The sequence below is a fragment of the Dermacentor albipictus genome, chromosome 10 (genome assembly GCF_038994185.2).
Source record: "Dermacentor albipictus isolate Rhodes 1998 colony chromosome 10, USDA_Dalb.pri_finalv2, whole genome shotgun sequence".
Taxonomy (NCBI): domain Eukaryota; kingdom Metazoa; phylum Arthropoda; class Arachnida; order Ixodida; family Ixodidae; genus Dermacentor; species Dermacentor albipictus.
The window spans coordinates 26,534,150-26,547,470 of NC_091830.1; the positions used below are offsets into that span (position 1 = coordinate 26,534,150).

General features: G+C 45.0%; 1 protein-coding gene across 1 annotated transcript in view; it reads left to right on the forward strand.

Annotated features, from left to right (window-relative positions):
• Positions 1-6,427, forward strand: part of LOC139050766 (uncharacterized) — an 83,276-nt gene extending 76,849 nt beyond the window's left edge. Inside the window, exon 4 of the mRNA XM_070527486.1 lies at positions 885-6,427. Coding sequence (XP_070383587.1) covers positions 885-1,094 — 210 coding nt within the window. The 3' untranslated portion in view covers positions 1,095-6,427. The remainder of the gene's footprint in view (positions 1-884) is intronic.
• The last annotated feature ends 6,894 nt before the right edge of the window (positions 6,428-13,321 follow it).

Below are 13,321 nucleotides of genomic sequence, written 5' to 3' on the forward strand. Positions count from 1 at the left end.
AATTTCCGCAGTCCTCCACTACGGTGTGCCTCATAATCAGAAAGTGGTTTTGGCACGTAAAGCCCCATAATTTAATTCGTTTTGTCCGGTATTCTGGCAAACGCATGCCGAAAGGGCGTTTTACCGGATGGGTGGAAACATAACTTTGAGCGGCCAGAGCGGTGCAGACAACTGGTGGCACAGAGCTGAACCGGACAAACACTGAGCTAATATTGCAGTAACCAAGCATATTTCTTTTCGCAGTTGTGTATAATTGGGTCACAATAAAATTTACACCAGCAGCGAAAGTAGAACACACTTTGTTGATGTTAAGCTGCTCACGTTATGGACTGGGCGTTTTAACGGAGGGGAGTTAAAATGCCCAGTCTACCTGTGTTTACAGGATACTAGACAAGCTAAAACTCTAAAATGGCGGAATTTCATGAGGTCCAGAATAACGCACCTGGTATGTCATTTTCTTCCCGCACATGTGAAATAATTCTGGGCTGAAACGGAGACGCCATTGCTCTGCAGTAGGGAATCTGGTAGCGCGCATATGGTTTCGGAATACTTCGGAGCAGACGACACAGCGATCGCCCTGCACTTCTTGAAAGCCATGTCAAAATGGCAGTCGCTGTCGGTGGGAGAGGCAACAACTTCAAATTGAAATGTTGTAGTGGAATGTGCACTGGGAGCCCATATTATTTTTCTCTTGGCCCCACTCTAAGATACAGAAGTAAACTGACAAATGTTCTCCATCTACACCATCACGTGTGCTGGTGCTTACAACTTTCAGGCTGCATTTCCTTAAGTTCACGCTACGCTACAGTTGATGTGAGGTAATGTGCCCGGTTAACTTGAGCAACGTGTTTATTTCTCGTGTCACCCTACACATGTGCCTGCAGGTTGACAACACCAGTCCTCACAGGCGCCCTGGAACAGGGTCGCGGCACACAACGGGCCGCACGCTGCTGCCGAGTATGCCATTTCTGACATCGCCAGAGGACGACACCCCATTTGCGACCAGGCCGCGCATCGGAACCTTCAGTCGCCACCGGCCCTACTGGTATGTCGTGCAGGCGGCATTCAACGAGGATGCAGAAGAGGAACGCTAGGATGCCTAGACACTCAACAGCGGGCCTCAAATCTGGCCGGATAAGAAACGACCGTGGCAAATTTCCTGTGGAAACCTACCTCCTGGCAAAGGCATCTCGGAGCGCCGCCTTCTTTTGGCCTCCTTCAAAGGACTCGCCAGAACTTCGGCTGTCTGTTGCAGCTGTGTGTGTGCTGCTCCCAACTTTCGGTTCCTCGTTTGTGCCTATGTCCTTATACTGAGGTTTTGCCACTGCTCCACGCGTGGAGTGAGCTCGTAAGTGAGTGCAGTCCTTGATCATGGAGTCATGGAACATGAAGGAGCAGGAACTCTCAACCGACCCCAGTGAACAGCGATAACTTCACAAGGAACAGAAGCATGAAAGTGCTGAGAGGGACATCTAATGGAATAGATTTGCTACCTGATTGCTATGGCAATCCTAAGCAATGGATGTTTACATTCATGGCCACCCGGTAGCTCCAGCGTTCTGAGCTCTGAGCATTCCATAGCAGCTGTGAAATGTGATCCCAGATCAGATAACCTGCTTCTGAATGCTCCTTGCACCATGTCAATGGCATTGTATGTCTGTACATTCGATGAACCCACTCAGGTGAACATGATTATGTCTTGTTTTAGTGAAATTTTACATTTTGAACACATGTGTAGCCGAGCTGAAATGTTTGATGTCATGACTGTGAAATGTGACTGAAGACATGGAAGTGAACAATTTAAAAAGAAAGGTAATTTTGTGTCATAGGCTTCAGCCGCGCTAAATTTTATTTAGCTGCATTTCCTAACAAGATCTCTGAAATATGTTATGCACATGGCATTTTGATGTAATGAGCCTGCATTATATTGAGACTTGCTATCATATATATATGGCATCTTCATCCACATTTCAATTGTCGCTACCATAAGGACTTCATGAAACTGTACTGTCCTTCACTGTTCCACACATGGGCTGGGGCTCAAGTACTGCTAAAGAAAGCTTGAGAACATCAGCATACCTCATTCACATGCATAAATTTGGAATCTTGGGCATGAAACAGAGCTTGCTGCACCATGCTCTTACCAGCTATAAGGATGCACTTGCCACCAAAGCTAATGCTCCTCTTAAGTGGACATGAGCAATCTGCCCTTTTCCAAATACAAATGTAGAAAAACTTTCGCCACGTTGATTTGCAGCAAAATTTGCTTTCTGGTGGCTAACATAAAATAAAATGCTTCTGCAGCCTAAGAAGTGCATTTCTGCTTAGCAGGCATCACAGGCTTCACCTGAGAAACATATTGCACTCTTTAAGACCTGAACTTTCAGGTGGAAGAGGTAAAGCCACATCACAATGGTGGGCTTTGTAAAAGATGTCTCACATTTTTTTGAGGAACTTACAATATTGTGACGCCAACTGAAATAATAGTCAAGAAGCGTGTTCTGCTACCAGCATAGATAAAAGGGCATTGTCTACTGTGCGGCAAGCACAGGATGCAAAATCACCGCTTTTTTTGTTTTTGCAGTACTGATGTCTATGTTTACGTAGTAACCTTGTTTTTCACCATACTTGTGGTTCAGTCCATTTTCATAAACTATGCGTGCAATCACGCAAGTCCATTTTTACTTTGTTACCACAGGTGCTAGCTACCATCTACAACTAGGCTTGCTTTGGCGAGTCATACATAATGGTTTCATCATTTGCCTTTAGGCATCCCATATTATTTAAGGCTCATTAGTACTGCTAGCAACCATGTCATCAAACTGAAAATGATATGAACTGTGCAAGTTTTTATTCCACATTTTGGTTCAGCTTCGGCATTGCTTGCATCTGTCCTCTACATTAAGCTTCTAACTCCTTCGTGTGTCATCAATGATTTTGGCATACCTCCACGCCAAATGGAAAGCAGTCTTCTTATCTCGCAAACAGAAAGAGTGCCCAGGCCGCTCTTTCCTGTTATCTAGTCGAGCAGCTGCAGCAGATATCTTTGAGGGAGGCCAATAAACCGCTCCCTATTGTGCCATCCGAGTTTTATTTATTCAGAAAAAGAAAAATGTCCCTCATGCCATCGTCCCACCATTCCCCATTCCTCAGCACTTCTCCTCTGCTTTGCTATTCCCACGCATTTTTCTGCACATATGAGAACCGGCATGTTGCTGTACATAGAAAACAATGACTCTATATGATCTCGCTGTAAGGCTTATACTTGTGAAGACGATTAAGAGTTGCCTCGGCAAACGACCATGGGTTGTTGGATATCATTTAACCTGCATTCATGCCATTTGTATACCCTGTGTCGCACATTGCCGTTCAAACATTCTGAGACTCCGGAAGCAAATGTCTATTTAATCAAAATAGTGACAGCCCTGCGATTTTGTGCAGTCTGCCACGGAAACGCCCCAATGCATGGGCAGCCGTTTTGCAAAGGGTGGTCTGGGTTTCTCTCTGAAATGTGGATGAGACAGGAATGTGGAAGTGGACGCTGACGTCTGCCATGTTGATTTTGTCATCTGCGCACTGTACAAAAATGGTATGGATTACCAGCCAGTCTATCTTGATACCCGCCGTGGTGGCTCAGTGGCTATGGGGTTAGGCTGCTGAGCACGAAGTCGCGGGATCGAATCCCGGCCACGGCGGCCGCATTTAGATGGGGGCGAAATGCGAAAACACCCGTGTACTTAGATTTAGGTGCACGTTAAAACCTCAGGTGGTCAAAATTTCCGGAGTCCCCCACAACGGCATGCCTCATAACAGAAAGAGGTTTTGGCACGTAAAACCCTATAATTTATCTTTAGTCTATCTTGATGTAAAAGAGACTGGAAATACGCGATTAAAAGGTGACCCAGAAAGCATGTGAACTTCTTGTTTATACGTGAGTGTTTGATTTTAGTTGAATTCTGAGAGGTATGATGTCGTCACACACAGAGGGAATACTACTTCACCTTGTTAAACTTTGGCAGTTATCTGTTAAGTGCACTGGTACAAACCGGATGAGAATGCACTGGTGCAAACAAAGAGCCATAATCTGCTCATCAATAATGGCCGTCTATAGCAGTATGCAGGAAAATGGAAAAATCTGTTTTGCAATTGTTCAGAGAATGCACCACGCAGTATAATTTATTAGAGGCATGTTTTGAAATCTATTTCCTGGGACTTTCAGTCACAGAATGTTGTTATTTCTAACCATGAAAAATTTTACCCCCTTACTAATCAAAATGCTGTCAAATGTGCACTGCTCTAGGAACAGCAAAATGTGTCAGCAGCTGCGTTTGCATTCAGAAGTTGCTTTCAGTGGATTCAAGCAGCATCGGAGTGCAATAAACAATGTGCAAAATTGTGTAAGCAATATTTTCCACATCTACCTTGCCTTAATCAAAATGGCCTACCTCTCGGTCTCTTCAATTTGTCATCCTAGGCATAGCCTGCTATATACACTCTGTGCCTACTGGATCAGTAAAATCTGCTGCTTTTGCTGCAAGCGCCACTTATGTAGGGTCAGAGTAATGATATTTTGGGCAGGGGAAGGACAAACCTTGTCATCACCTTATAACGTACCATAGCAAATACAGGAAAAGCAACTATAAACAAGAACTTCATAATTCACTCGCTGCTATGACTCTCTTATTGATTCTCGTGCTTTTCTTGTCAGCAGCGACCACGAAAAATGTAAAAAAGTGTGCTTTAGAGGTACCATTGCCGTAGTTGCAATGTCTGCAGCTTCCTGTGGGATCGCCAACGATCCGACAAGGCCAGATTATACAGGAGGCTATGTCCAGGGCTGGCTAGCCCTGCCTGAGGTGCTGCTTGTAACCAATCAGCTTAAAGGGACACTAAAGTGAAAAATGATTTCTTCTGCATCAGTAAATTACCCTTCTACAACACCAAAAACACTCTTACAACGATAAGGCGTTTGGTAAGCCAGAAAAAGCGCAAGAAAGAAATACAGATGGCGACGCCTGCTTAAGTTCCCGCACCTGGGGACTGTGACGTCTTGGATTTTGATGGCATCTTCTAGGGCCTACTAATTAAATGTAGCGGTACAGATTGACGACATTGTGTTCTAAAGAAACCAAATATTAAACATGGCAAGTTTCGGGAACCTTTATTCAGCCAACGCGGCCCAAATGCGAAAAGATACTTTGGAATCCCTGACGTCACACTGACGTAGCGGCACTGGGGTTTCGGCGCAAAATTCAAGTACTGATACTTGGACCTTCATTTTCTCATCTAATAATCAAACTATTTTTTAAGTGACTGCCTGCCGGGTTCTCAAACAATGGTTCATCAGTCTAAACTGATTTATTGTTTTGCTTTAGTGTCCCTTTAAGCATACGCAGCGTCTTGGGCAATCTGGGACAACATATTGAAGAGACCCTCTGCTAAACCTAGATGGATTGAGTGAGCAACAAATGCTAACAAGGATGGTGGCTCCAGCAGCGATCAGTCCATACAATGACACCTTATTTGCGATTTTAGACTGAGGTTCGAAATTTTGCTTAGGTCGGACAATGTTTGTGTAGAAGTCCCTAGCACATTTTCAATACTGTCTATTGTTTACTACTTTAGTGCATCACTGTAGTAACGAATTCGGCAGCAGATAGGATGAAAGCATATTGCAGTTCCATATTAACAGCAGAGAGCTTCAGTTACGAATGTATTTGGTAGTGTGAAACTTATTGGATGCGACAAACGAAAGGGAACAGCCTATTAGTAGTACTTGATCAATGCTTACTGTGGAAGTGTTACCTCAATCCCCTCACACTAACGCTTGCCATGAACAGTCTTTCCTCTCAATGAATCTAAATCGAAGCAAATCATTTGCTTGCTTCCCATATTGGTTTCTGCTGTAAACTTATATTTGTGCACTGGTTATTATTAATTTAGGAAACTAAACACACTCCCCTCTGAAATTTTACTCACTGCATGGCAAATTAAGGGCACCAGGTGTCTTAACGATTTCTTAAAATGCTGGTCACATTTCTTAATTCGTCAAATTAGCCAAGACAGTACCGGAGTCTGAATGTTATGCAGACATTTAACAGTGGTGCTCCGTGCGGCACGGTAATTTCCGCATTAAGGAGGGGAGCACCCAAAAACTCGGAACCACCTGCTAAGGTGCTACTACTGCTGTACAAAATGTGTACACTAATTTGCCATGTTTGCTTTCTTCTCAGAGTGACTTGCACGGTGATGCGATGTCGTTGCAAGAAAGTATGCTTCGTAAGAAGCAGGGCCCCGTGCCAACTTAGTTCCCGGTGTACTGCCTCCTGTCCAAGAGAAATACCCTCCCAGATATGCCATTTTTTTTTATGTGCACGCTATGTATAAAGTGATTCTGTTGTAAAATAAAGCATCTTCTTTTTTCGCATCTTCCCATGTTTTTTGGTAGCCTTCTTTGCATGCGCATACACAGTGCCGACGTTTAATGTGAAGCATACCTTGGCTGCCTCCATGCACATTGAAAGAGTAGCTACTATCTGCCTCATGCAGTCAAACCTTGATATGAGATGTATATAGTGAACTACTGGATATAAAAATATAGAATTTGGTTGGTCATGCATTACTGTCTTTGGAACAGTGCGAAATCTGTCACAACACTGGTGTTACAACAATAATCACCGACAAAAATATATATACGCACCATCAAAAAGATGCTCATTTTCAGTGCTTTTGTGTGTCATCTTTTCCTTTCAATGCATGTTAGTTGCGACATAAACTGTGAGAGACAAAATCGCAGCCTCATCTTTGGTGTTTTGAATGGAAGGCAGGTATAATTTCTCAGTTTTCAAGAATCCTTGTGCGGAATTTCAAAGAGACACCTCATGAAAAGTGAAATTATTTGAGTTCCACGTACCAAAAGTACTCGGTAAAAGAAATTTTAAATCTACAAAACACGTGCAGTGTTCCTGGTTTCCAAGTCTAAGTTAAACCGCGCCCCAAAAAGTAAGAGTACGCAGATTTGTTGGCATATCTGTAGTGATGTCCATGCTATGCAGTAACGCTGTGGCTTGGCAAATATGAAAACAAGTAACATGTTTCTTCGAATGCAGGTTGACTGTTTTTTTATTCCGTAAATATACCCAAAGTCAGCCTATATATTCGTGACCAAATAGTCTCGACCTATGCTCGTGAACAAAGTTAGCAAAAGTACCAAACTAATCAAGTTCCGCTATGTACTGTGCATTAGGTGCACATTAAAGAACCCCAGGAGGTCGAAATTAATCGGGAGTCCCCCACTACGGCGCGCCTCACAATCGTATAGTAGTTTTGGCACATGAAACCCTAGAATTCGTTCAGATTATCCCGATCGGCTCTGAAAAAAATTATGCCAGAACTCTTCTCACTATGAATGTCGACGGTAATGCGAATAGCAGTCGAGCAGTGAAGTGACCGACCACATTCCTGAAGCCACGGTTATTTGCCACGTGTAAAAGCAATTTTGAGACTTCCGTAATTTTGGCGCCACATACTCCGATATCGTCCCACTTTGCTACGGCACTCCCTTGCCAAGGTCACCCCATGAGCATGGAGGCATGGCACGAACTGCATGACACTGACACAGTGACGATAGAATATCCAAGAATGATATCGATGGAATGACAAAGGCATGTAATGACACTGGCATGACAATGAGATGTCGTTTCGTAAAATATGACAATGGTATAACGACGACAACATCGGGAAAGTGAGACGATGGCGACTGTATGGCAATGATGGTATGACAACGATGGTATGAATACAACCGGATGAAGAAGCGGGAATCGCGAGGATGGCACGAGCAAGATGGCATGACAACGAATGCATGATAGCGCATGATTCAATGGAATGACAACGCCGGCATAATCGCAACTGAATGGCGACAGTGTGATTACGATAGAATGACAAACGAAGAATGATGTCGACGGACTAACGAAGGTGATATGACAATGGAAACAATACTAAAGTAAGGATGATAGTGAAATGACAGCGTGATGACGATGGCATGACGAGAGTCACTTGTCGAATTGATGATGAAGGAATGAACGTGACAGCATCCCAACGATGGTATGCCAACAAATGCGTGGTGATGACTGTGCGGCGACGATGACTATCATGACTCTCATGCTGAAGAACATCCAGAAGCCTTCTCAAGCTCAATCAGCTTCACTTTGCAAGCAAGCTGGCTAAGTCAGCTGCGTTCAACTGACGCTGTCTCTGTGCACGCTCTGTTCAGCAGTACTGTTCAGTAGTTAATAACAATGTTTTCACAGGTGGCATTCAAAAAGTAAGCGATCAGACTGCTATCAAAGTATGCATGGAAATTCGGTCTGAAGTTGACTGCATACTCCAGTGTTAATGAATTATTTCCTTTTAGGGTCCCAATATAGCTAAAGCCCTATATAACGAAGTATTTAACTTTTCATGATTTCTTCAATATAACGAAATTTCACTGCCGCCACAAAGGATGCCGAGACAATAAATGGAAACTTCCGCGGACGCAGATGGTCAAACGATTGATTTACAATTGCGACTCTTTGCAAACGCACCTCTCAAATCTCGCGCCGCGCTACATGAGCGACCACCGAATACCGTATAAAGTACAAGTGCGATAAGATCCTATCGCGCCTCAGGCACTGTGTGCTTTAGGTCCGAGTGAAAGAGTGCGAGGGTACAAGAAAGATGGCGGCTTCACGAGTGCCGCCTTCCCGGGTGAGCAAAGGGAAAGGAGGGGAGGAAGGAGATTCTTATGTTGGAAAAAGTGGAAGAAATAAGGCAATCAAGCGCACACGAGGGGCGGGGGTGGAGCGTAAGTTGGCATGCGCCTCGGCTGTGCATGGCTGTAAGCACGACTGAGCGCATGCGCACCGTGCACCCTGCTTTATAGCTAATCTGCCACGTGTGCAAAGAAAGAGTGGGCGTGCCGAGACGGCGTGGCAATATGTAAGCTGTCTTAGTATAATAATACATAACAATACATAGTATGCACGTACGTCACTCAATGACACTCCGCGACTTCCGGTTTACGGCAGCGCCATCTTGGGGAACCTATAGGCCTATGCACGAGCCTGTTGATAAGGTACGCCAAGATGGCGGAAGCAGATGACAGCAGCGGATGTGACGTCACGCGCATACTATGTATTGGAGTTTGCGTAATCTCGAGTTTCGGTGACCCGTTGGAGCGAGAGCCAGACGAAACATTCGCTGCCAGCGCTTTTCCTGGTAGCGTGTTCCCAGTGCGGGTGACGCTATAAGGTCTATTCGATTCAGCCAAGTTTCACTGCACCTTCTGCACCTATTCACGCCTGTCTGTCTGTATTCACGAGGTCTTAGGTGCACTGCACCTAGACCCTCGATTCTCCGAGGTGCAGCAGTGCACCCTGCACCGCCGTGCTCGATTGAACGGGGTGCAAGGCAAGGTGCCGCCGTGGTGCACTGCACCCTTGAACCTTGCAGCGAGTGGGTGCAGCCCGGCACCCCCTGCACCTTTTCGTTCGAGGTGCCGTGCACCTTTTTCTGAATCGAACAAACCTTATCAGCCGTGGGGGCGGAGTGCACGTGAAAGCGTGGCTGGCTTCGTATCATTCGTCGCCGACTCGCACATTTATAAAAATGAATCGTTTTCTCATGCAAATTTCTTTTTTTCAATTGCCCGATAATTCTGAAAATTCTGCGGCCCCTCTCCAGGTAAGAAAAAATCGATTGGCGACTGTACTTATTTGCATAAAAGATTGAATTTCAATAGAACGAAATTTTGATATAACGAAACAAATTGCCGATTCCACTGACTTCGTGATGTCGAGGTTTACCTGTACTTGTGCAAGGCAGTCTGCTTCAGGACAGCAGCGATTGCCGTCCTGGCAGGTATGCCTGAAACAGGCTCGACGTACCATGGGCACCCTTTGTGGATTGCGCTCAAAAGTGGATGTACTGTTTCGAATAGCGAAGTCAAGATTCACGACCCCAGGCATTGATACACCTCGCGCAGTAACAGGCGTGAAGACGAGGGACGCCTTACCCATATTGTAACAAGTAGGTGTCCACGACTGGAAAGTTTTTCTTAATATGCTGCACGCACTGCCACAATGCTAATGGACAAAAACGACCCACTGCAGGAAGAAATTAGGTTGCACTTAATATTAGTCGATAGCAATATGTAGCAATACTAATAGCATGTAGCATCATTAATATAAATGCAGCACTTTCATGACTATGTGCCAAAGTTCAAGGATCGTTGAATAAATGCAGACGTCGAAGTGGAAAATTAGGCGACCCAGCAAAAGCTGCTGTGTCTTTAGTTCTGCTGCTTCTCAAAAATTATGTAGCAGAGTCTACAAGGCACACCTTTTGCTTAGTTTGATTTGAGAAGTGTGACATGCATTGGAGACCAGTTTAAATGATGCATCATGTCAAAGTTTTATATTCTTAGACTCCCCAGTGTGCCACAATATTCCAGATGTTACCAAAACCTTAAGTGCAGTCTCGCCTCATACAGTTGGTGGCACTGCTCATGGAAGAGTTCTGAGAGCAGGCGTTAAAGCATATTCTGGAGCAGTTAAATTACTACAATTTAAAGCAAATCCAGCCTACTGGTACTCACGCCAAGTAGTTGTAGTTGGAAATCGTGAAAATTCAGCCAAAACTTTACCTCTCGGTGCATAAAAATCACCAAATCCTTCATCGCTGAACTCACTAAGACAACAGCATTTTCTCACACTGGTGACTGCTATCTTATCTGCTTGTTTTTTTTTAATTAGTGGCACCATCTTTTCAAGCACTCCTATTTTTGCAATGTGCACAACGTCATCATTCACCAGACTGTGGAAGTACACGAACAAATGCCACTGCTGTCGGAGTCTGCATGGTGCACGAAACCCCACCGAAACTGTAAAGTGCGAACACTGCAATATTTGGCTCAGTACTACTACGGCATGGGCAAGTTGGTTCGTGCAGTGCAAAAAGACTAGGATAATGGCACACACACACGCGAAACCAGCACTGTACTACCACCTACCAAGAGTTACCAAGTACAGTGCTGATCCTGTGCATACGGGCATCTTCGCGCTTATCTTTTTGCAGTTTCAACTTTCAATATATCCTTTTCACATTTTTTACTGCGGCACCTCACCAACTCATTCACTTTACTCACCACATGCATGGTGCATTTTATTTGTATTGTTCTTTTTACCGTTTTACCATGTCAGTCCTTTCTGTGAGTAGTTTTAAGCAATAAAATTTTTCGTCAGAGTTAGCACATGACCTACAGATTTTCGTTGGTTCCATGCAGTTTCACACTTGCTCATTTACAATACAAACATGCATTAACTTGCCAATTCGACTGAGACCACTGACTGCAACTTCAAAAGCATTCTAAAGGCAAGTATGTAAAGAGGGCAAATTTTTTCACGACACAAACGAAGTGCCAGTGTACTTTTCGTTTCATATATACATTCATCTGCAACTCTTTAAGCCTGGTGATGTAGAATGCAGCACTGCGTTAAGGTTGACATTTAGGCAAGTTGGTGCCGATTCGTTTGGAATTGAAGGCCAACTGCAACAAAATGTTTAATCATGTAAAAAATGTAGCTTCAGATAGCGTGTCTACAAAGCGGACATTGTGCAAACATTTACGAATACGATCGAATGCGTCATGAAAAGGTGGCAAATATAGCCCCTTTTTTATCCTGAAACTGAAAGAAAAAGAAAAAAAAAGCACATCAATCCCAGCTTACCACAAATGGCACAGAACCTGGAATGTTCAGAATCAGTGCAGCATTTGGGCACGACCTCCAAGATAGGGCAGTAGTCGCGGTACACTGATAATCTCAAACGCCATGTTCCAAGATGTCCGTCATATTTGTTAACCACCAGGTGCAGTTTACAGGTTGGTAATAAAATAAAAAAGGTAAAGGCAGTTCCACGCAGTCAGAGCTGAAAACAGTGAAAACAGCGAAGCTGGCGGTAATTTTCTCATGTTTGAACTCATGTTTAGCGCGATTTTCATGAAAGTCTTTTGTCTTGTCGTCGTTTTGCTAGATTCGAGCTTCGGTTCCGGATTGCGCATACTCTCAGGTTGTGATCAAACAACAGTCTACCACAAACCTTGCAGCTGTGGCCGCATTCATGGTTGAGGAATTCTCTCTTGAACCGTCCATCGGCACCCTCCGTGGGAGGAATCTCTGTGCGTCTATGTCTCTGCTCAGCCTCCTACTCTCGAACCCAAGCCAAAACTCTGCTGGCACTTGGCTTGGGTTGCCTTCCCTTTAAAGTGGGGGTTGGCTTGCCTCCACCGGTTCCCATTCTCGATCCTCTGCAGTCGTGCCTTCCCTCCACTGGCACTTTGCTTGCACTTCTCGCTGTCGAAGCTCGGGGTTTGCGCGACGTCGGTGCTGCCGCACTCGTGTGAGCTCCCACTGCTGCCCGCACTGAGCGGGCTCCATGGGGTGAACGGGCGTGCACCGGTGAAACACCGGCTCCTATACCCATCTCCTCCCCGTCCCCCGGCACGCACTCTGGTCCACTACTCCCCCCTCCTGGCGTGCCCTTGGATTGGTCCGCTCCTACCCTGGCAGGGCACCGCTCCTACCCTTGGCGCGCCCTCTAGCAGTGAGCTCCGAAACCTGCCCCACTGCATGACACCAGGCAGCGAAGGCTCGACTTAGAACAGCTCCGCTGTTAAAAAAAACTGGTAAGTTATCAGCCCTGTAGGTCTTGCTAAGATTGCTTGAAATATATGCTACTTATCCATAACCAATTTAGCCAAAGTTAAATTTCATTGTAGTTGGCCCTCAAGCATAGCATGGCCACAAAAAAAACAACGTTAGAAGTGCTTGCAGCCTTGTCCATCACACTACTTTTAAAGGGGCATTGACACACCTTTTCTTACAGAGTAAGCTGTTATGGACTCATTCCAATAGCCATTTCAGTTGGCGATGGTGTCCGCTGCCACTTCCGGTGTTCATAGCAGCAATGGCCGGAATTGAACCCGGGCCCGCTGTGTGAAGTCAGCTACTCTACCTCTAAGCCACGCCAGCGCTTAGCTAGCATTCTGCGGAAAAATGGCCTATAAACACATGCGAGTGCGTAAGGATGCCCGCGATGCAACATGCCTGCCACATAACGTCGATGCGTGCAACCTTTTGCATTGCAGTTGCATGTTATTACACTAGGTAGAATGCCATGTAGCAACTGCATAGGTGGTGGTACAAGGCAGTTAGGAAGGTTTAGGGAATGGGTTCAACATAAGAGTTCTGTGGAAACCGGCAAGGTGAAGAGGAGTAATTAA